The sequence below is a fragment of the Tubulanus polymorphus genome, chromosome 7, assembly GCF_964204645.1.
Source record: "Tubulanus polymorphus chromosome 7, tnTubPoly1.2, whole genome shotgun sequence".
Classification (NCBI taxonomy): Eukaryota; Metazoa; Nemertea; class Palaeonemertea; order Tubulaniformes; family Tubulanidae; genus Tubulanus; species Tubulanus polymorphus.
Window position 1 is genome coordinate 5,273,447 of NC_134031.1, and position 21,862 is coordinate 5,295,308.

The 21,862-nt window shown below is 40.2% G+C and overlaps 1 protein-coding gene across 1 annotated transcript; it reads left to right on the forward strand.

Annotated features, from left to right (window-relative positions):
• The first annotated feature begins 357 nt into the window (after nucleotides 1-357).
• On the forward strand, nucleotides 358-19,988 carry LOC141908547 (LIM/homeobox protein Awh-like). Its single transcript, XM_074798643.1, has 5 exons — nucleotides 358-453; nucleotides 5,808-5,989; nucleotides 11,614-11,825; nucleotides 19,216-19,476; nucleotides 19,948-19,988. The coding sequence occupies exons 1-5, from the start codon at nucleotides 358-360 to the stop codon at nucleotides 19,986-19,988; spliced, it is 792 nt and encodes a 263-aa protein (XP_074654744.1).
• Nucleotides 19,989-21,862: the final 1,874 nt, after the last annotated feature.

Genomic DNA, 21,862 nt, shown 5'->3' on the forward strand with positions numbered 1-21,862 from the left:
TGGTCCAGTGACATCCGTGCCAACGCCGAGTATATTGCTGTGACAGTCTTGGCATCGTCAGGATTAACTAAGCCAGCACTGCACGAGGTCCGTAATCCCTTGACAGTGACCGTTATACTAGCCATCGCGTTACAGCTTACTCCGCTTTGAAGATATCTCCTGAAGGTCCGGTCGAGGAGAGCTCAGAGGTGAAGACATTCAATCGGTGATGGACGCTGCGAGACCGAATCGAAATCAACTGCGGTTTTGCTAATGAGACTGAGAAAGAAAATGAACTAAGCGAAAGTTAACAAACCGAAACGAGAAGGTCGACTTTAGGACGGTGGCCAAAGCGATAGAAGACTAAGAAACTCGAAGATGGGTTTGGGAAGTTTTCCGATGTTGTCGGACGATGATCATAGTTTTACGACGACCAATTCCGACGATAGTTTGACCACTCAATACCTCATTAAGGTAAGTACAGGAGGAAAGTTGGAAAATAACTTTCGCCACCTCGAATAACAGTATATTGAACTGAAAGTAGGGCGTAAAAAGAGCAAACGCGCAAATGCCGAAATCAAATCCAATTTTGGGGCGTTTTATATATCTTTACCGATATCTTCGTATTTTCCGTAATATGCGTATCTAAAAAAAAACGCGAAATAGAATTTATTATCAAAAGATATGTTTCCAATAGATGAAGTATGTTCAGTATATGCAAATACGAAATAGAGAATCAGAATCAAGTCGCCAATATTGTTAGAATTATATTGTTTTTAAGACAGTGTTCGTAAACGATAGTAAAAGCTAAATGCAAATGAAATACTCATTAAGCATTATCAGATAATCATAATATAAATTTGTAAAACAATTTGTAGGAAATGGTATGATAAAAGTTTGCTTAAACAATTTGCAGGAGGTCATCAGTTTAGATTACTATCAGCACATACGTTAAACAAAATTTACACCCGATGAATGGATTAGCGATTAATGCCATTGTTTTAGAATAGATTTGTCAATAAACAAATCTCGCGCAATCACTCACTGGAGACAAACGCGTGTCTATTTTGACGTACTCAATTACAAACTTTAACTGACGAACCAAACAAGTTATCATTAACAAACAGACATTTCTGTTGGTTTTGAATGCTGAAATATCAAATTGATTGATATTGGTCTTACAATATATTCTATATTCTATTCTATACGCCGGACCCAGTTCCATATAGATTTGTTGCTTATCATTTTTGCGGTTTAATCCCTATCAAATGATGATAATAATAAAATCATAATAATAATCGTTAATCGTCAAAGTAATCATACAAGTATGGCGTAAAGAAATTTTACATCAATTACACGGTAGGCTTTTTACACTAAATAGATATCGTTACATTCAGGTAACCCAAAAAAAGAATATATATTAGCCTGTTACTGGACCGAAAATATATAAAATTCTAAGGCTTTCTGGTCATGTTTTGCGAGTGATTTCGCAATTCAACGATTTCGCAATTCAACGTTTTTTTTTATCAAACAGAGCCCACTTTTACCAAAAGGATCTTTAAAATGAACACAGACTGAATAAATGATGGATAGAATTTCGGTTTGTCCAGATTTCAAACTTTTCTGAAACCGGATCCGGTGCTAGAGTTAGTTTGCACGGCCGTTTTGTCATTCGTGTTTGTTTAGCACCTCCCACCTAATTGTGTGCGCATCTGTCTTGTCTGAAACATATATATATATTTTAGTTGTAAATGTATATGTAGCGTGTATTTGTGTCGAGATATGCCTATTTCTAGAATGTTGTGTTTTTTATTTATTTTTAGCATGAACCCGCTTCAGACTCGGACTACGAGTCGGACCTGCTAGACGGTGACAAAAGTCTGACACATCAACATTTGACATTCAGTCCACAATATCGAATAAAAGTAAGATAATATGCTTTCAATGTCATAACACCACCGCCCAGAAATCCTGTAAAACTCTTTTTTATGTTTTAAGTTTTGATTTCTCAACAGTAGAATTTGCACTGCTTATTTTGCCACTGGTGTTTCGCATGTTTTGGTGTGTTTTCGTAAACCGTACGATGTCAAGGCTGCAGCTCCGCCTCGGGCTCTGCCTAGGGCCGTTCATTTCGAACCTTATCTGATCGTCAGAATGCCGAAGAAAATTCTGGGGGCAGAACAAAAATGAAACGTCACTTTATCTCAAATAATTCCAGCTGTCTTCTCATTTAGATCGTTCATTTCCCGACAAAACTAAGAAATAATTCAAAATAAGTTAAATCATTCTTAAAATCATTCTCATGAAACTTATAAACTTGACTTATGAAACGTATAGTGACACCAGCAGATATACATATCTTCAACAAGATAGGATTCAAATAAAAGGATAATTCATCTTTGAATAGGCTGCAAATATTCAAGAATCGTTATATATATTTTAAAGGAAATGGGTATACTCCCAGTTACAGGTAGAAGTACAGATGGGGCCCTTCACGTCACCTACACCATAACACATGCATATCTATAGTAACATTTTTCATTCGTCTCACTTCTTCACGAGGATAACGCGCTTTTTTCTGAAATTTCTGTAAACGGATACGTCATGAGCGACATTATTTTGCCGTCGAGATTCAATACATGGTGCGTTGACATGTCGAATCATATGCCTGGCCGTCCACTATCGGCCACGCCGCGGGTGCGATGACCGCGTCCTGTACACTGTGCGTTAATTAACTATTAATTTTTATCCGTTATTCGAAGGCATTAAAGCCGGCGCATTGGTTACGTAATTGATCACGAAAATTATCGGCCATAAATTTGTCGGTCGACGGATAATCCAAGATTACGAATGACCACTTTAAGAGTGAATCGTCCGCCTATAGAGAAGAACTAACCTTTTTAGCTATGGTTAATGCGTAATTGGATTTGGAGAAAAATTACGGCGGATTAAAGTAGATATTCGTCAGTTTAGAAGTTACTTTCTGATAATCTATTCATGCTAATAGCATAGTCGCTATTCACGGTGGCGCAGAATTAAAACTCAGAACTATAAGGCTTAGAAAACAGTAGGTTTCTTAAGGCAGTACATTACGCGAGGTTTATTATGTCTCAATCAACATTTGAAACAACTTTTCAGGCCAGGCTTTACGATTTGATTGTTCCTTAACAATCAATCGTAGATTTTCAGTTCATTAAGTAGTTTCCGTATACCGAGATTTTCTTCGCTTCCAAGTTTGTTTGCATACATTTTTCCGGGCCTTTCCTTGTGCAACTACAATTTCCGCATTTAGTTCAAATTCACATTTTTGAAATACCGACTGGAATCGATTAATATACATGTTAAGCAAAAGCGTTCTTCTTTCACTATTAGAATATTCACGTATTACTTTTGATATTTGTTTGCCCGATTCATACCGTCTGCGATCTTCGTTCGAACAACTGAAAATACGTGTCAATATTTCTACCGGCAAAAAGTTTATTGACTAAAATCAACACGTTTCAAATACTTATGATATCAAGGCTCCAACGGCGCTTTTCATCATCATTTGATATCGTCGAAAATTTATGTCCAACCCTCCCAGATGATAAAATTCCTTTTTTCGTTCGTGTTGTTGGGTGAGCAGTATTAGGCAGCATACTGCATGCAACCGAGCGTGTTAGATAATCAGCCACCGCAGTCTCGGCGAACGTCTTCTCCCGATTCTCCTGTATCTGATTATCGGAAGCCGGAGACGCTTGTTCCGGAGTCGTCAATAGATGCTGATTGCTAAATATATTCAAATATATGATGAATTGTTAAAGCGCAATTATTATCATATGTTTAGATATATACATATCTATATAATGTAGAGATATGTATACATAATATTCCGACTTATTCCCGTTACGCGGCAAGCTCGTTAGGCCCGAAGAGATTGATGTCATAAGATTGTCGCAGCGGATAAGAATCACAATATCACTTATTAATCCTCGCAGGAATTTCATCGTCTGTTTAAAGTGTATCGATAATTCGCTAATTGTGGATACTTGATTTTATTGTACCGATATAACTATTGCAACCGACGAACGCGCTGATGCGGGATGATCAGTACTGATGACCCGAACCGCGCTGGGCCTGCCTTGACCAAATGATATTTTGTTTATTCAATTGCTAACGTGGCATGAACATAATGACTTCGCCTCGAAGTACATAGGTTATATATCTGCAAGGTGTAATATCAATAATGATTATTATTACTATTATCATTATCATTGTCATAAATTAATTTTTATATAGCGCTGAATCTCATGACGGCTCAAAGCGCTTTACAGAAAAATATACAACATTTATACAGATAGTCATAAATACAATATTCCAATGAGCTAAAACATTTCAGATGTAAGTTTCATTAAAAATATGTTTTAAGTCTTTTCTTTAGAATTTAAACTGACTCACTCCCCGAATATATTTCGGAAGGGTTTATAACTGAGATAAAACTGAGAGATTGGCTACCAATATTTCTCTTTGGGATAGAATGTCAACAGGACAGTCCGTGGCTTATAGCAAGCCCAAATACTTTGTTCCTGCCTGTTTGTTGACCTTTCCCTCCGGATCTTCCAGGTTACGCCTGCCTTGAGGGGTACTCAAAACGACTCGCAGAATGAAAAAATTCGAATTCAAATGTGGGCATCCAAGATGTCGATTAACTCTTAAATGTCGATTAAATATATATATATTTTCATCGGAATTTAATTCAATAATTTCTTGAAATTTCGAAGCGTTAAACGAAGAATGGATATAGCTTTAGCATGGTGGAAATCTTATAAGACAAAAAGTCAAATTACCAGGGAACTTCATGACCGCGTGAAATGTACTATTATTCGAATATTTCACCAGTCTAATTTTTATGTAAGGTTGTTTTTCATTGCTCTATACATCTCGACACGAATTGTTTTCCCCGAGCCGTAAGATTTCCAGGTTGCGAGCTATGCTAATTGGCTTATGACAGGGGGGCTACTTACCGCGAACGCCGCGATCATTGACACTGCAAAACATGTGCCGTCAATTCATTGTCGATTCACGCAATGATGTGACAACTCTTGCCCGGTATCCGGAGGGCTGCGCCGGAGCCGCGCGGTAAAGGTAATCAAATTAACCTGCCGGGATAGCGATATCGCCGAGATTTTCACAGCTTTGGACGTGCGTCGCCATCCACCACTATCGTGATCTCATTTTGCTTAGTTCGCAGGCGTTGTTTTGAAAACAACAATAGTCTTTTAGACTATCTGCGTTTTGCGCAACGATATAGTTCGTTTTCTCATCTCGAATCTCAACTAGTATTCGTGGTTGGGGAGATAAACGCCCCCTGGCGATAATTAGTAATAATAATAATGGAGATTGAAAACGACACAATGAAAACGCTTATCTGGTTATTTTTCATAGGTTATCGTTCGGAATACGCTTTCAAACTTGATTCGTCGCTTAATCGGGGAAAAGAAGCAAACTTTTCTTCCGCTTTTGTCCCGATATTGCCAGAAGAATGTTGTCAAGTCTAACTAAAACTACGCGTCTACCGCGTGCATGTTACAAAATATTTCACTTTTGTGAAAATCGCCCAATTTGCTGTAAATCCAAAAGCATGTTCAGACACCCTGGCAAAGAAACTAGACGAAAAAAAAACTGCCAATGAATGGATAGCATGCGGATATTTACTATAAATTGAAATTCTAAACCCTGTTAAATTCCCATTCAAATTTGTAGGTGGATTTTTCTTAAAATTCGTTATAGTCAATATTCGGTGATTTCTAACTTGAACATAATTATTTATTACCTCTTATTTTCTTCAGCCGGAAGGAGAACTGTGCTTTGGTTGCGGGGACATCATCACCGAACGGTGGCTACTGAAAGTGAATTCGCGGTCGTGGCACGTGCATTGTTTGCGGTGTTGTATGTGCTTGACGATATTGGACCGACATCAAACCTGTTTCATCAAAGAAGATAATATTTACTGTAAACTCGACTACGCCAGGTAAGAACTAGTCATTAAAATGACTGAAATTTTTGGAAATGACTTAAGCTTAAATGGATAATGATTTCATTTGATAAAGATAAGGGGCCTGTCACAGTTGCGCGTGAAGAAAGTGTAGACCATTTTTAACGATTGATGCGAAAACAAATTGTGACCGGGCTACAACGGTTCTAGTTGTTTAGACAGCCCGACTTCGAAACTGGTGGCTTTCGAATAAATAATCTGTCAGTTAAATCTATTTGATGAATTGCGGTTTTCATCGACACAATATTGACCCATCCTCGCTTGCCAGGGTTTGGTTGCCTCCCAGCGAAGCTCTGTGTTGGCGTGGGCTTCGGTGCGAGGCAACCAAACCCTGGCAAGAGAGGGTGTAAATTATAGACTCGATTGAGTACTAACTAGATAAAAGAGCCAACATGAGATATCCTTTTTCAACAAAGTTTAGCTTGTTGTTGAAAAGGCCCTAAAAGAAGATTAAAAGGGGCAAAATAAGTTTATCACGTACGCAAGATCTGTTTAAAACCTACGCTAATTTCGGTGATTGTAACTTTTGCGGTTAGTTTGACTCCGCAGTGTTACGACGTAAATGAGATCATCTAGTACGATTCTAATTCAATTTCTGTTCGTGCTCTTGACGACAAAAGCCAGCCGGTCGCCGTTCGGACTTCTAAGCAGGTGGTAGTTTATTACGCATTAATAATCGGCTAATAAGTGTCGCAAGATGACAGATGTCGGTCTAGACTCCCCGGTACTTCACTTTCCTCACTGTTGTGCCGTTCAAATGGGAATCACGGGGAATTAATACCGCGGAAATCCTGTAGATAATTCATCAGAGTTTACCTTCGATCATGTTTTTAACCAGGAAGGTTCTCTCCCACCTCCGTTCAAGTCTCAACGAGATATTATGTTATGAAATTTGCTGGTATTATGAGATAGAATTTCTAGCTTTTATTTTTGCTTGGCTTTTATGAAAAATCGACTCATGAAACAGGCATTGTTCCAAGATTTTGCAAACGGAAATTGAAATACAGATAAAGAAAGTCATCCATATTAAAGCCATTGATTCATTCTTACACAGCTTTGTATATCCCTATAGAGACTTTTTAGAGACTTTTTAGATGGATAGAAATTTTCCGTTGAGTCTCTATAGGTTTCAGACTTTGTTATAGCTGGATGGTCGGTCGAAATCGATGATTTTCTCTTTGAACAAGATTTTTGCACAATCTATCCAGCCTAAATCAGTGTACAATAACGAGTACTGAAATTCAGTATATAATTAGAACCCGTCCGGACGTAACCTTGATTACAATTGCAGACGGTGTTACGTAAGATTGCCCAACCCACCTAACCCCACTGTGACGGTGACAATAGTTGTCTGGCTGTGACTCGTTTCGCTTGAATTCACACCGCTCAGTTCGTCTTGACGTAACATCGACGTTTTTGGTTTTCCCGCGCGCTATTTCGGGGAGAAATCCTTGTAAATTTTTATGAAGAAAGTCATGATCGAAATACGCAAAGTGTATCACGTCGCCTCCGAATTCGAATTCTAGGTTTTTTTTGCCTTCCACCGGCGTGACCCTTTCGCGTAGATGTTAGGTATTTAGACGTCGCGGATTTATTCAGTTGAGTCGTCTGCGGCGAACGCTGCATACTTCCGCTCGCGCGGTAATCCAATCAAGTATGGAAATGCGGAATAGCGGCGACGGGCCGATACCGAACTACGGAGACAAGATTGTAACAGCCCCCGGGGAATTATTGCTACTGATTTGATTTCTAGCTTTTGATAGAAAAAGCAAATTCACTTTGAAAACTCACTGAGATTTTCCGTTATCTGATTGGTCCGTCGAGGGCACACGCAATTCGGTTAGAACGTTACACGCGGTGCGCGAACTTCCGGAGTTAACGAACGCGAAGCCGGCGTGAGTTTTAGGCGTTGACCCGATTAATGCTCAAACACCGACGACGACGGCTTCAAATCAAATATTTGCAAATAGTTTTAACCAAACGAGCCGTTCTGTTGTCGATAGACTTTCGAAAAGACTTTTTCGACCTCGATTCTTTTTAAGACAAATAAACGCAACCAAAAGTAATACAGATAGTATATTTATCAGTTGATCATGATTTTTGCTCCCGAAGGAAATGAACAGCGCACCTGGCGCAAACTTTGAAAACACAACTAATAGTGACTTAGTTTCCGCTAGCCTTCTTCATCGATGAACCAAGTTTTTGAATTGGATTGAAATTAGTTTGGACACTAAAATGTTAGCAAAATACTTTGTCTACGTTCTGTTGAGATAATTGCTCGTAGCATTAATACATAAATACTATGAAGCCACATTTGTGCCAAGGATTCATCCCTGACCTGACAGGTTGTAGGCGATGAACATGAACAATGATAGAAACTTAGGCTTGTGTGTATGGATTTAAAGGCAAAGAATCTAGTTCAAAAAGTGAGTGAAAATGAACTATTTGACGCAGCTATTCACGCCATCTTTTGGTGCGCATGTACGGTATCTTTAATTTGAATATTTTCAAGGTCCATGGACTTGAAGATTCAACTGACTTTAATCGAATAGGCTTCGCGCGCGCATCTGATACAAAAACTCACGCGAATTGAGCTCTGACACGAATGCACCGACATCATTAGCCGTCGTATTGTCCAAAAATTCTCAGCGATGACACGACTCGCTTCGTCTGCCAGCGAAACAAGGCGTACATCTTCACATCGACGGTTCGTTTCGCATGCCGGTCCTGTCTCAGCAGTTCGTCTATTAGATTATACAGCTAGACGGGCATGTTCGCCGCTCGCTGTCGTGCGCAGTTAACGCAATTTTCGACGGTGAATCAGGCAGGCAATAGGCGCCCGCGTAACGTTTGATACCGATTGCGTGAGCGGAGAGTTAAAGCGATCGTAATTTCCGGTAATTGTTACCCAGCTATCGTCGAGTTCGTTCGCGTGCCCGGTTTGAAAAAAAATGAAATAATATGCCCTTCAGATTTTCTCAACAATGATAAAAGAAATGTTTTGGCAATTCGAAAAAATGTATACGAAATTTTGTAACCTCAGAATTCACAAATTTAGCGATCAGCACAATGTAAAATACAGTGACGGGCTAAAAGGCTTAAGTCTTATCGTTCCTTCCACGTTTGAAAGATTATATTTATTTATAGTGTTGAATGAAATATGACTATATACAGAGCCAGGTTGTTGCGTTAGAATTGCATTTAAAAGTCATCCAGAAACAAAGTATGTTTTTTTCTATGGGACGCCAGTTGGTTTCACCGCAGGGTCTGAGTCTTAAGACCAACATAATATTGGTTACATGAACTTAAACTACATAATCCTGATTCAAGACTTTGTAACCGGGCATCATATCGGATTTGATTGGGAACTTTAGAAAGAAGTTCTGGCTCGAAGAAAACCGATTGGCGATCTATAATTTGATACGATGTGGTTCTTATGATATGAGGCTGCTACGACGCGTCGCTTTAAAAATTGCTGCAAATCGGTTCGGATAAACAAATATTCGTTTATATCCCTTATGGATAGAGCGATGCTATTATATGGTAGAAGGGATGAATCTATCTAAACTATATTTGATAACGATCTTCTCTTGTTGATCGGTACATATTGAGTCACCGAGCGGCGAGGCTCCTCATAGTCTGCCTTACAGATGACCGCCAACGGACGCCGAACAAACGAAATCAAAAAACGAGCCGATAAAAATCACCATCAAAGTGTCAAGTCGTCATAAAAACAACACTAAACGATATCCGACATCAATAGAAGTTTAGACTCGGGCCAGAAGCGCGCGCTCGCTTGGGTCCCTAATCCCCGCAAGGCCCGATCGATGCGGCGACACAAAGATCGCATTCACATATCTATACGAGACGAACACGTGTTCTAATTATAATCCGCAATCCGCGATTTTACTTTATTCGACGGCTAATCAGATCGCCAATAAACCGATACTTTTCAAGTGGCGATTTCTTGCCGATTCGTTACTCATAAAGCCCCCATATGTCGCGCCGAACTATACAGAATATCTAGGACTTTCTTTGACATCCGATTGAAGCGGTGCCTTTCGGCGGATGCGGAGAAAATGATGACTTGGATAATAATTACCGGTCGGACAAGTTACCGCGTGCGATTGCTTCCAATCTCGCGCTCGGTACGGCCATTAATGGGCTTGATATGATGTGTATAATTGATGCTACAAAACCTGTAATTAACGACGAAACAGCGCCAACATTCATTTAAGCTCTATTACCCGCGCTATACACCAGCCCCTCCCCTTCCACGTTTCCTCGGCCCGACTACAATGTACACAATTCGATTTTTTCTTTCATCGCACGATTCATTAAGCGTATCTGTTGTCTTTGGCTTTGTATCATTGTGGTCAGGAAAAAACTGTCCACCCGACACTTGATTCATGTTCTTTCCACCATCGGTGTAGAATCCGGGCTGTACACGTCACACGTGTACGAATTACGCTATACCTTCCTTGTGTACGGAGTATATTCGAAATTGGAAAACATCTATTTCTGATTTATTCAAATCAGTTAATACATTTTCAGGCCCATATACTCTCATTCATTTTTGAAGAATTGACGAAAAAAATTGCTCGTATAAATTGAAGAAGGGGGCAAAATTTTATATTGTCAACATAAAAATGTTAGCTTTAAAAGGCCTGACGCACACGACGCAGGGAAACGCGGAATCACGGAATCAAACATGTTTGATCTCAGAAACGTTGTTTCCCGAAACATGTTTCTCGCCAACGCACACGACACATGGAAACGCTCGGAAACGTGTTTCCCCCTCCAGTCTTTGTGTTTCCCTGCGTCGTGTGCGTTGGGCTTTATGAGAGAAGAAATTATCATCTTTCAGTCTATATACCGATGTTCTATGCGAAATGACCTGCGTCAACCGCTGGCCCTCTGTTCGAATCACGTATTTCGTATAGTAGTAGTTTTTTTAGCCGTCAGCCATATTTGTATTTTCCTCGCTCGTTCGTCGTGTAACTCCATTATTAATTACTACGATGATTAACAACGCTAACAGATTGTGAGCATTCATCAAATAATAGATTACTCGGCAAAACTTCCGTCATTTCGTCATACGCCATTCGAAGAATGCATCATCGGTTTTCGGTGTTTGTGTCCTCTTACAATTTTCGATGTATCCTATTTTCAGTATACCAGTTTAACAGCTAGCCCTTCCGTCTTTCAATTTCGACTTTTGTGCACCTCACCAGCTGATAACATTAGGAGTAGATTAAGGGGGTGGTCTCGGGGTCTGGACCCCGGCCATTCCATTGAGATTGGATTTTTCTTCATGTCAGAGATAGTTAAAACCTGCAAATTTGAAAAATCTTTTCGGATCCATGTCTTCGAACATATATCAACGCCAAGGGTGCGACCCCGCTAGTGGCATTTGGCTTGGCTTTATCCGAGAAATACCTTTTCCTTTTTTGGGACCGATTCTGGAACTTTGGACCGATTTCACAAAATGTGTCTTCTATCCGTTTAACAAAGCGGCAATTCTATCTGCACCGCTCATGACGCCTCACTCCCAAAATCTATTCGTATTTAAACATTTCATTTTCTTATCTTTATTTCAGACAATTCGGAACAAAATGTGCCAAATGCTTGCGGAATATACAATCGAACGATTGGGTCAGGCGTGCTAAAGACAATGTTTATCACTTAGCGTGTTTCGCGTGTGACAGTTGTAAAAGACAATTATCAACTGGTGAGGAATTCGCTTTACAAGAGGATCGGGTGCTGTGTAAAACTCACTACGTCGAAACTGTCGAAGGAGGTCCAAATAGAGGTAAATATTTTCATTAAAAAATTGTGGAACTGCAGCATTAGCTATCCCGCCAGATGGCGCGACGAGCATTTCTTAAATGATTCGACTTTGAACTGAACATAAATCATCACAAGACACACCAAATATACATTGAATTCATCTTTGTACTCGGTTATTGGTATATTAAAAATATTCATAAGTTTAGAGAAAATAGCTAATGACATGGTAAAGATCACCATTTCAAGAGAAGAGTAGAGATGCCGTGTTTAACCCGGTACCTGATGGGTAAACGTAAAGACGAATAGTACTATGAAAGTTAACTTGATTCTACGAGCTGCCTTTTGTTACCAGGGCATATAGTGGCTTCATCAGAATATAAGTGTATCAATTCAAAGTAGGCCTCCTATTTTCTTGTCTTTTACTCTCATTCCCACAAAATAGGATACCTGTCGTAAACTCACGATTCCGTGACTTGTACCCGGTAAGTAGCGGCCTCCGAGCGGAAAATCTAACCGGTATTGATGATAGGGTGTAATCAGCACGTTTTGCAGCTATAATAGACAATGAACGCAATTCGATAGCTACCACGCGATTTCCAGTCGGCGGTCACGCGAATTTTAACCGCGCGCTACATTAAAACTTGCCCTTTGCCATCTGTGTCAAATAGCCGTTAATAATGTCACGGAGGCCGAAGACAATTTGTCGTCAATCTGGATGAGTCACTTTTCTTCGTTCGCTTGCCGCGGCTGCCGTCTGGTTTACGATTCCGTAGATGCGATTCTGACGATGAAAACTGATAACGACGTTTGATTCGCAATTAACGCTTCTATTTTTTGTGATCTGAATATTCTGAATTGCGTAACTGAAGTCAAAATCTTAAAAGACTTGCAAGCCGTGTAGTCGTTTGGCTCAATACAAGTCTCGTTGTGTACAGAGTTATAAACACAGTTTAAAAATCTGAATTTTGTTATAGTTCAAGCCGTATATACACCCGATCACCAGTAAGAAATTTTGGATGCCATAGTCGATTTAGGTGGAGGTCGCCATCTTGAAAGGGTCCAAAAGAATATCATACTGTAAAGCCTCCCTTTAGTGAACACCTCTCTATAATGGAGACCTCCCACAATGGACGTTGCCCGGAACCGAAGGGGTCCACTGTAGATAGGTTTTGGTATAAAGCTATAAGCGATTTCACAACTAGCAAACATTTAAAATGACTAAAATAGCGCATTTTTCGGGTAAAACAAAGTTCAAATGCGCTCCTCATTATTCAAGGTTGAAATGAGCACAGAACAATTAGATTTTTATGAGTATGTTTTGAATAAGTGACATATATTTGATACAGTTTTGGAGAGTCAATGTATAGTTATTCCAAAGTCTAGGAGCAATCCGTGAAAATACTATCCCACCAATATTTCTACAACGGCATTTGACATTATTTTTACGCATAATCTTCCTTAATGTACATTTCGATACAAATTTATGCTCATTCGCCTAATATATTAGCCAATCGTACGTACGCACAAACGGGAAGTACCGCATTCAATTTTTCATGCACGTTTGAATTCGTGGAATGATTTTAATAAGCCGTCGTTCGTTGATCATATGATTTGCGGCGATCGTTCGCACAAATCACGTGAATATCTTCAGATTTATCATCGCCGAAAACGAAGGCAGACGAGTGATCCACGATGACCTTCAAGCGCCAGCGCGTCTCCGAAACAATAACCTCTGTAACAGGGGTCCGTACAATACTAAATTTATCTTTGAAACGGCGTAATTTATCATTTCACCGGGACACTATCTTCGAAACGTTCTCGGCGAGAGAATCACCCTCCTGTTTGACGCCCGCTCAATCGATGAAATGATTTAGTGCTATCATGGACCGAGAAATTGCTCTTCGTCATCAAATCGTCGCACAATAAGTTGAAACATGTGAATGGCGGCCATGTCGGCGATAAATCTATCTATATCTTAGCCATTTGCCATTTCATAGTTAAACAAAATGTAGAGATGATAAGACTAATATTTGCTTCTTTAGACTTTTGCGTCGTGGCGCATGCCGTCACTGAAGATTTTCCCGTGACGACTCCTATTTTCTTTAATTTATGATATCTAGAAATACTTAAAGCTGTCCTCATTTCGTATCCTTGAAAAAAACTTATACTTTTGGCACAAAAGTTAGTTCCCACAAATATTTGAGATTGAAGCCCGTTTTGCTGACCGACTTGTAATAATATTTCTTTAAAGTTTCAACAGTTTTGTGTTATTTCAGTTTTAATTCATTTGACAGTTAAAATCACAATCCTAATACGTTTTAAGCATGACTCCGAGACCGGTTTTACAAGCTGTTATTATCTTATTAAACCCGGGAGCTAACTCAATTCATTTTCAATTGAGTTAGCCCGCGGGTTAAAGATAATACCAGTCGATAAAACTGGCCCGCAGGACTATGGAACTGGCTTCAGATGTAAAACCAAAGTTGTAATGAAAAAAGTGGTTATATGTGGGCGTAGCAGAGAACTTCTATTCGGTTTCTAGACTTTGGTTTCCGATTTTCTTTGTTCGTCGTTTCGGCGTCCAATTCTAGATCCTTTTCGAGCATATTTCATTCGGGTATTGTCTAGCAATTCCTCATACATAGTGTATGCAAAACGTCGACGGAACTATCAGAGCAAACCAAGAGGCAATATTGACGTATCGATACAAACCATCGGAACATCATGGAGAAATAAGAGATAACCCTTACATTGCCTTCAGTGGCGTTTATTCCCGACGGAGCAATCTATACAAGCATTTACATCTGATTTCCTGACATATCAATTTCTGGCTAAATCTTCTGATGGGCCGTGAATACCGGCGTTTCCGACTCTTGCCAGCCTACTGGAGGATCACGGCGGCCTGAATGCGTCGGTCCCCAGGCGGGAACTATATTTAACAACCGGCCAGGATTACGGAGATGCTGTATTTGTCAGTTGTTGCGGATTAGCGTTTATCAGTCGTTTTATGATGCCAACAGCGTCGGTCAAAATTCCTCTGCACCGATCTTAACAAAGGGAAATGGAGTATTTTCTGGTGACGGAAAATGTCAAATAGTCAGAATTCTTTTTAAAGGTTATTAGATGTATACCCTCCCCAGTGCCCTAAATTCGTCCATGGGTAAAGATCGTGATTGGCCAGAGTCGTTGGAAAACTATATGTTGATATACACTCCTATCCGAGTGGGTAGGATATGAGCTACACTCAGGACTGGTGATGCAGTTGGCGGAGGACTAGACTTTTCAATGCGTTGAGGTGCCAAAAGCTATTTTCTGGCCGTTCACTTTTATCTCTTTACCCATAACCTATACAAACTGGATATGCAGTTTGAGTTCTCCCCTGAAATTCAATTCCGCCGTCTGTCATACAGCTTACGTATTGTACCCTAACGCGCCGTGGAGTTCGTCGCTTTCGTCGTGTTTTCACAATGTTTTCCTGTTTTATTATGCGGAAAACACAATTATCCGTTCGGATAGAACTCGGCGGCGACCACTTTAGTCTTCATAATAGAGCGCGTATCTTCCGTAATTGAAGAAAAATTGAGAAATATTTTCGGTTTTATTCGGTAATTTCTGCTCGGCGCGGCGTCGCGTCTGCGCCGCGAATATTCCCAATAAAACGGTCGGCTCCGGCAGCGGCGCGCGCGTGGCTAGCTTTCGATTTTCATCTTTCGACAACAAAGGAAAACATCTTCGGTAATTGTGAGCAACAATGCCGCATTTCTTCAGCCAAATTTCCTCGACTATTCGTCGGTAATTCGATTTGCACGAATTCAAGTGGTCGCCGGGGTTCTAGGTTTTGTCCGCGCAGACTCCGGCGCGGCGCGTCTCGTAAGTCGCGCACAAAAGATCAAACCAAACGACTACAAAAACGCGCTAAGTATTCATTGCTTTTCATATACAGCACTCAAAAAAGCACTTAAAAACAGAACAAACCTGGAAATGGATGTTTATCATGGTGCAGTTCGAACGACGACCATTTCCGCGTAATTGACAGTATAATTGGCTGGATGATGTTTTCAGTTGAGATGATTTCATCAGCGAAGTCTTAAGTCGTCGGTAACCTGATTACCGATAGCTGGCAGTGAATTCTATTGTCTATCTCGGGGATCGCCTTAAGCTCGTTGTTGTACAGTCGATTCATTCGTGATTTATGCCGCGACTATCAAACCCAGATCGATGCTACTCGCCGTGCGCTCTCATATTTAATCATAAATTGAGGTGTATAATATCAAGCATCCCAGGGCCCGGTTCCATAGTCGAGACTTAAGTCCAAAAAGTGGTGACTAGTATGGTGTGATGGATTTCTTTCTGTCATAAGAAAATGTTTGAAATACTAGAATTTGAAAATATTCGCAACATAGCGATTTGAAATTCAGAAAAAGTTAATTTCTGTCCCACGCGGCAGCTAGCCAGTATTCTTAATGACATCCCGATATTGGAATCGGGGCGATGCGTTTGCGCGATCCAGGAATTTAGAATAGCGGGTGCAAAACTTCCTAGACCTGGTGAATTTGACTATATTCCTAAAAATTATTGCTCAATAATGTGCTAGCAGTGAAGCTCATGAAAGGGGGTTTGTGGTTCCTCCCAAGAAAAAAGACTGAAAAATGATTTGAAAAATGACTGTTTTCCTGGTATGTAAAGGCATTCCGGACCTAGTAGATTTAGTACTTCTAAAAATTATTTTATTCAAATTTTTCTGACTTTATTCTGGAATATAGTTGAATACAGCTTGGGTCCGCCCCTGACACGAGAGCGAGTGCCGTATGCGCAAAGGCTTCAAGGGGGTCAAGCGACCTAACCCCCCCCCCCCTAAGAAAATTTGAAGAAATGCATAATTGAGAGTGAATCTAAAAAAATTGACCCCAGTAATGATTTAATACTAATTGTGTAACTATCTCGGCAAAAATTAGGGGCCGGGTCCCCTGGGTCCCCCTAGATCCACCCCCGCCTGGGGAGTTGTCCAGCAAAGGACGACTTCGGAATGGTTGTTATTTGAGACGGTTATTGATTGTTATCGATTTTATCGTACGTTCAGAAAAATTAGGATAGATTTTACTAGAAGAAAGTAAAGCCTGGTAAATCCTCGCTTACCACAAGTGGATTCATCCATTGTCACAGTTATTAAGATTGTCCCCATAAGCTTATGTAACAGATATGTTGATGAAAAGTGTCTTTTTTAATCGGCGTTCACGGTGAAGGCACGTCCATTGAACCATGGGAACTCGTGGATATCGAACCTTTCACCTATGACGTATTAATCGTCCTCATCCACCCAGGCTGCATTTTATACACCGAAAAAACCCGTTTCAGATTCCTGATAAAACTATACTACAAAAAGTCTATAAAACCACCGCAATATTTCACCCGAGAGACGTAAAAAATGTCCATTCGGCGCCAACGTAGATGTAAACAATATCTAATACACCACCGAGACGTATATTATGATTTGCATTAACAAGACGCTCGGGACAGCTGCGCTTCAATGTGCACTGTAGTTGTTTTTGTCTTCGCGTATAATTTACTGCCGTATAAACTTCTTGAACTAGTTTTTCTTTTTCGATTCGAAAGAATTTCTCGCCCCAATAATCAATGCAAAAGATTGAAGGTTATACGAGGATGCTGATGGGTGGCTATAATCGACCGAGACATCCGGTATAGAAAAACAATCGCTAACCGCTAAACTGATTACAAAACCACGGGTACGTCAATTTTCGCTCGAATGTCAGTCTATTTCGTAGATTCTCCGCGCCAATCGATTCGGTCATCAGTACAATATAACAATCTTCATATAGATATACATACAATTAGTAACTTAATCAAGCCCACGAAAAACCAAAGGCTACGTAATGCTGGTCCCCGTAAAAAGTAAAATTGAGTTATTGAGACTTCCTTCTTCCACATCAATCACGTCGTTTAGCGATTGAAGCGTTGAAGGATTTTCTTGTTACCAAAATCGTCCCTCCACTGGCACAGTGCAAGCGTGGAGAAGTTCTTGACAAAGCGTTGAAGGATTTTCTTGTTACCAAATTCGCTCCCCGGCCCATTAGCACAGTGCAAGCGTGGGAAATGTCTTCTTGATAAACCGCTGAAGGATTTTCATGTTGTCAAAAATCGTCCATCCGCTCAACTTTTATTATGAAGAACGTTCCTACACATTAAAACTATAATACAGTTTCAGTGTAGGAACGTTCTTCCTAATAAAATGAATTGTATTGATAAGCCGTTTCTATCTTGAAACTCAAAACGTTCGGGCTGTTTTGCGGGCCTGTGTGTGTGAGAGTTTGATTGTAAAAATTAGCCGTCCCTGTTGATTCCGTATCTGATAGCGACTGAAACCGTTTCACAGGAGTCAATATAGAAATAAAGATGGCATAATCGGTCCGCTGGGATGTGGCGCGCGGTGCTCACAGCTACGACGACTGCGCTAGCCGTATATACCGCGACTCTCGATGGCGCTGCTACACGAGAAAATTGGCCCGAAATTGTGTTTGCCTAATCATTTAGCACCGCCGATAGAAAAGTCAGCGCCCAGGAGCGCGCCGTGAATTTATCGAATAAAAATCACGGCAGCCGTTTGTCGCGCGAACTCGCAGAAAGGCATCGGTGATTGCGCGCAGAGCCGATCGCCGTTTTATCCCGCGTTCGACGTTTATTGAATTTGATGAGTCAAAATGTTAAATGTCGTAAATTCGATTTAAAACATCGAAGACGACGACGTCGAACGCGCTGGAGCAGCCCGCGAGAACAGAGATCGACGCAAATTATCGGGCGATGAATTAATAAACGTCGAAAAGAAGCTTTTCGTAGTTATAGTTGGCTGTGTACAGATATTGGTCTTCTGGAGCGGTTTTCAGGCAGCTTTAGTTTAATGGCTTGAGTAAATGGCTGAATTTCGATAGGATAACAGAAAAAATATAACAGAGAAATCCATCTAAAGCCAAAATTTGCCTTTTGGCTGCTGAAATACAAACAAACTGCCCTAAACGGACTCTAAAATGATTTCATTTGAGAGTCCATTGGGTAACTAATAAGTGGAAATCAATAAGCAGAAATAAACTCAGCAAACCACACACATAAACGTTCTTTGCGAAGACACTATACAATGACAAGATGGTGGGCTTTATGAAAAAACGTTTGGAAATATTTGGAAGTATCATCCTGTCATTATTCAATATCAAAATTCAAATGAAACGACGTTCTCGCTCCCAGATCAACGTCGTCAATCCCTCGGCTGGGATTCGAACCTTACGGCATCGTGAGACTCCGTCCCGGCGCGTCGTACTTTAGAATAACGTTTAGACATTCGTAACGAAACGAATATTCCGAATTTATGTAATTAAATGTTTATCTTAACTTGTGCATTTCAGACAGCGATAGTCAACAGCGCAACAAAACCAAACGGGTGCGGACGACCTTCACCGAAGAACAGCTACAAGTGCTACAGGCGAATTTCCAGTTGGACAGCAATCCAGACGGACAGGACCTGGAGAGAATAGCGCAGATAACCGGTCTCAGCAAACGCGTGACGCAAGTGTGGTTTCAGAATTCTCGAGCGAGGCAAAAGAAACACCAACAACAGACGACTGGTGGCAAAATGGACGGCGCTTCCCCTCAGTCCGTGCATACAGGTATGTTCAGTATATCAATTGATACAAATAAATTCTACCGAACAAAATCAAAAATGCATGAATACAAAAAAAGTCATGTATGTTAAGTACAGAGCATTTTTAAGCTTCGGATTATGTGAAATCATGAAAAATGCTTAATATGTTTGACTGTATTGAGTGCCATATACCTGGGTTGCAATATAAAAAAATCGAACTACAGAATCAAGAAAAAACTTATACCTTCGTATTTTTGTAGTTTTTAATTCTCAAATAAATAATGCTTGTATGGAATACCATATACATTCCGAAATAGTTCCTTCAAACTTACCGCAATAAAAACCAAAATAGCTGAATATCATTTGCGACGTTTTCTAGCTATATAAGTCCGGTGATGCTCTTCTGTACCTATTATAGTAGGATCTCATCTATAATACAAAACATACCCAAAATTGGTGCTTCATTATTCGAATATAAACCCTTTTCTCATTGCAGACGATGGTGTAGATTGGGGATTATTGGACGAGAGTTCGTAAAATCAGGCGGCAACATTCGAACAGCGGCCATTTCGCATTTCATTCGAGAGAGAATTGACTCTTCATTGTGGCGTATTCACTCGTCATACTGTTTCGCATTAAGACATTGACAAGAGGAAACTATATGAACTGTGTAACATTAGTGGACAAGGTGCAAAAACTGGATTACTCGTCACAGCGTTGAAGAACGTAGTTCGTCTGACGATTTTTTCGTAGTTGGCCGCCGGAAAAGGTTATCGTTTGGACCACGTAGCCATCGCACAGTCGCAAACTCGACATCGTTAACCTTCGGTTCCGTTTAGGATCTAATAGCCGATCCGCCGTATCCATTTCATCGATTGCGTCATCTTCACCAGTCATCGTTATCTTCAAAGTTACTCATTCCAATGTATAAACATAGGTACCGACCCAAAAGGCTTCGGCGAAAATAATCTGATCCAAGTCGCTGTATGAAAACTGCGGGTTATTTATTTAGAATTTGCTGTTTGTTTTCCGGGGATATTGGAATATTATACAGACGATCATCGATGTGAATTTGATTGGATAATAAAGGGAAAATCTGTGCTACTCGTTTCAAACGCTACGCATCCCTTTTACTGATAAACGAAATTTACCCGAAGCGAGAACGTTTAAAAAGAAATTGAATTATTTTATGTCAGATCGATAGAGGACCAGTTTCACAAAAAAACCGAAAAGACAATATGAACTCTTGAATAGATATACGTTATTTAATGATTCAGTAAATACTGCACACATTGTATTAAAGAGTCGATACTTTTTATGAAACCGGTCTCAGGCAATTTGGCCAATGAGGAGCTGCAACACCAGTTATCCCACGAGATGGCGTGACGAGCACTATATCTTACGTTTTCAAAATTCAATTTTGAACTGATTTTGTAGGCCTCCTAATCCACGCATTATCACACGACCCACCACATTTACGTCTCCATTTTTCTACTTACTATACTATACTACTTACTATTTTCTACTTACAACCTACTTCTTTCAGTTACCGTTTATAATTCAATTATTTGTGAGATATGTTCATTCAACCGACCGAGTAACTACTAGCGAACCTAGCGGATCCTCGCTTGCCGTGGAATCCTCAATTGCCGCAGCAGCTCCCCATTCATCCTCGACAGCATCTTTATCAGCGATTTCGACATATGGCTTTCGACATTTTTTTTTGTTTTGTTCCTCGATGTATCGGCACGGATCGCGTGCACACGATGGGCGCTCTTTATGTTTCTGTCATTCTGTTATTACTATATGAAAATATATTATATGTACATAAATAGATATAAATATATATGTATATGAACGTAAATAACTATACCAAACGTTGCGGTCGTGTTCATCGCTGCAGCAGTTTGAAAACTGCGAGGGCCGATGAAAATCTTGTAAATGTCCGACGAAAAATCATAAAATAAAAAGTGGTTTCAATAAGAAGATATCGACGTTGCGTAAATTTGATTGATTTGTTTTGGAGAAGACACTTCGAACAGACTTTTTCTTTTTCGATAAATGCCACGAGCAATTTGTCATGTTTTGCAACCCGACGAAGACGGCAAAGAGGAACAATGTTTTTAGTCCGAAGTATTCCAATAATTCTACATGAAGCCGGACGCATACAAAATATACGAAAAACATTTGAGGCTTCGCGAACGTCACCATTATTAGCACGCATGGTTTTTCAGTGCGCAGAACAAAAACAAACGGGTTTCTTTTGGTGTTACGGGAACGTTTTCTGATCGCATCTATTCTTCTCTGTGTGGCCTCTAAACACGAGGAGGATTGACACTGATTTACGGTACGTGTTGTCTTGTGTATGGACGTGTGTCCTGTGATCAACCGGAGTCCGCCCCTCTCTCGTC

Bases quoted from the DNA above. Each gene is read 5' to 3' on its own strand.
- LOC141908547 (XM_074798643.1), top strand. From the start codon at position 358: ATGGGTTTGGGAAGTTTTCCGATGTTGTCGGACGATGATCATAGTTTT. The intron at 11,826-19,215 runs GTAAATATTTTC...TGTGCATTTCAG, and splicing joins CGAAGGAGGTCCAAATAGAG to ACAGCGATAGTCAACAGCGC. The intron at 19,477-19,947 runs GTATGTTCAGTA...TTCTCATTGCAG, and splicing joins CCCTCAGTCCGTGCATACAG to ACGATGGTGTAGATTGGGGA.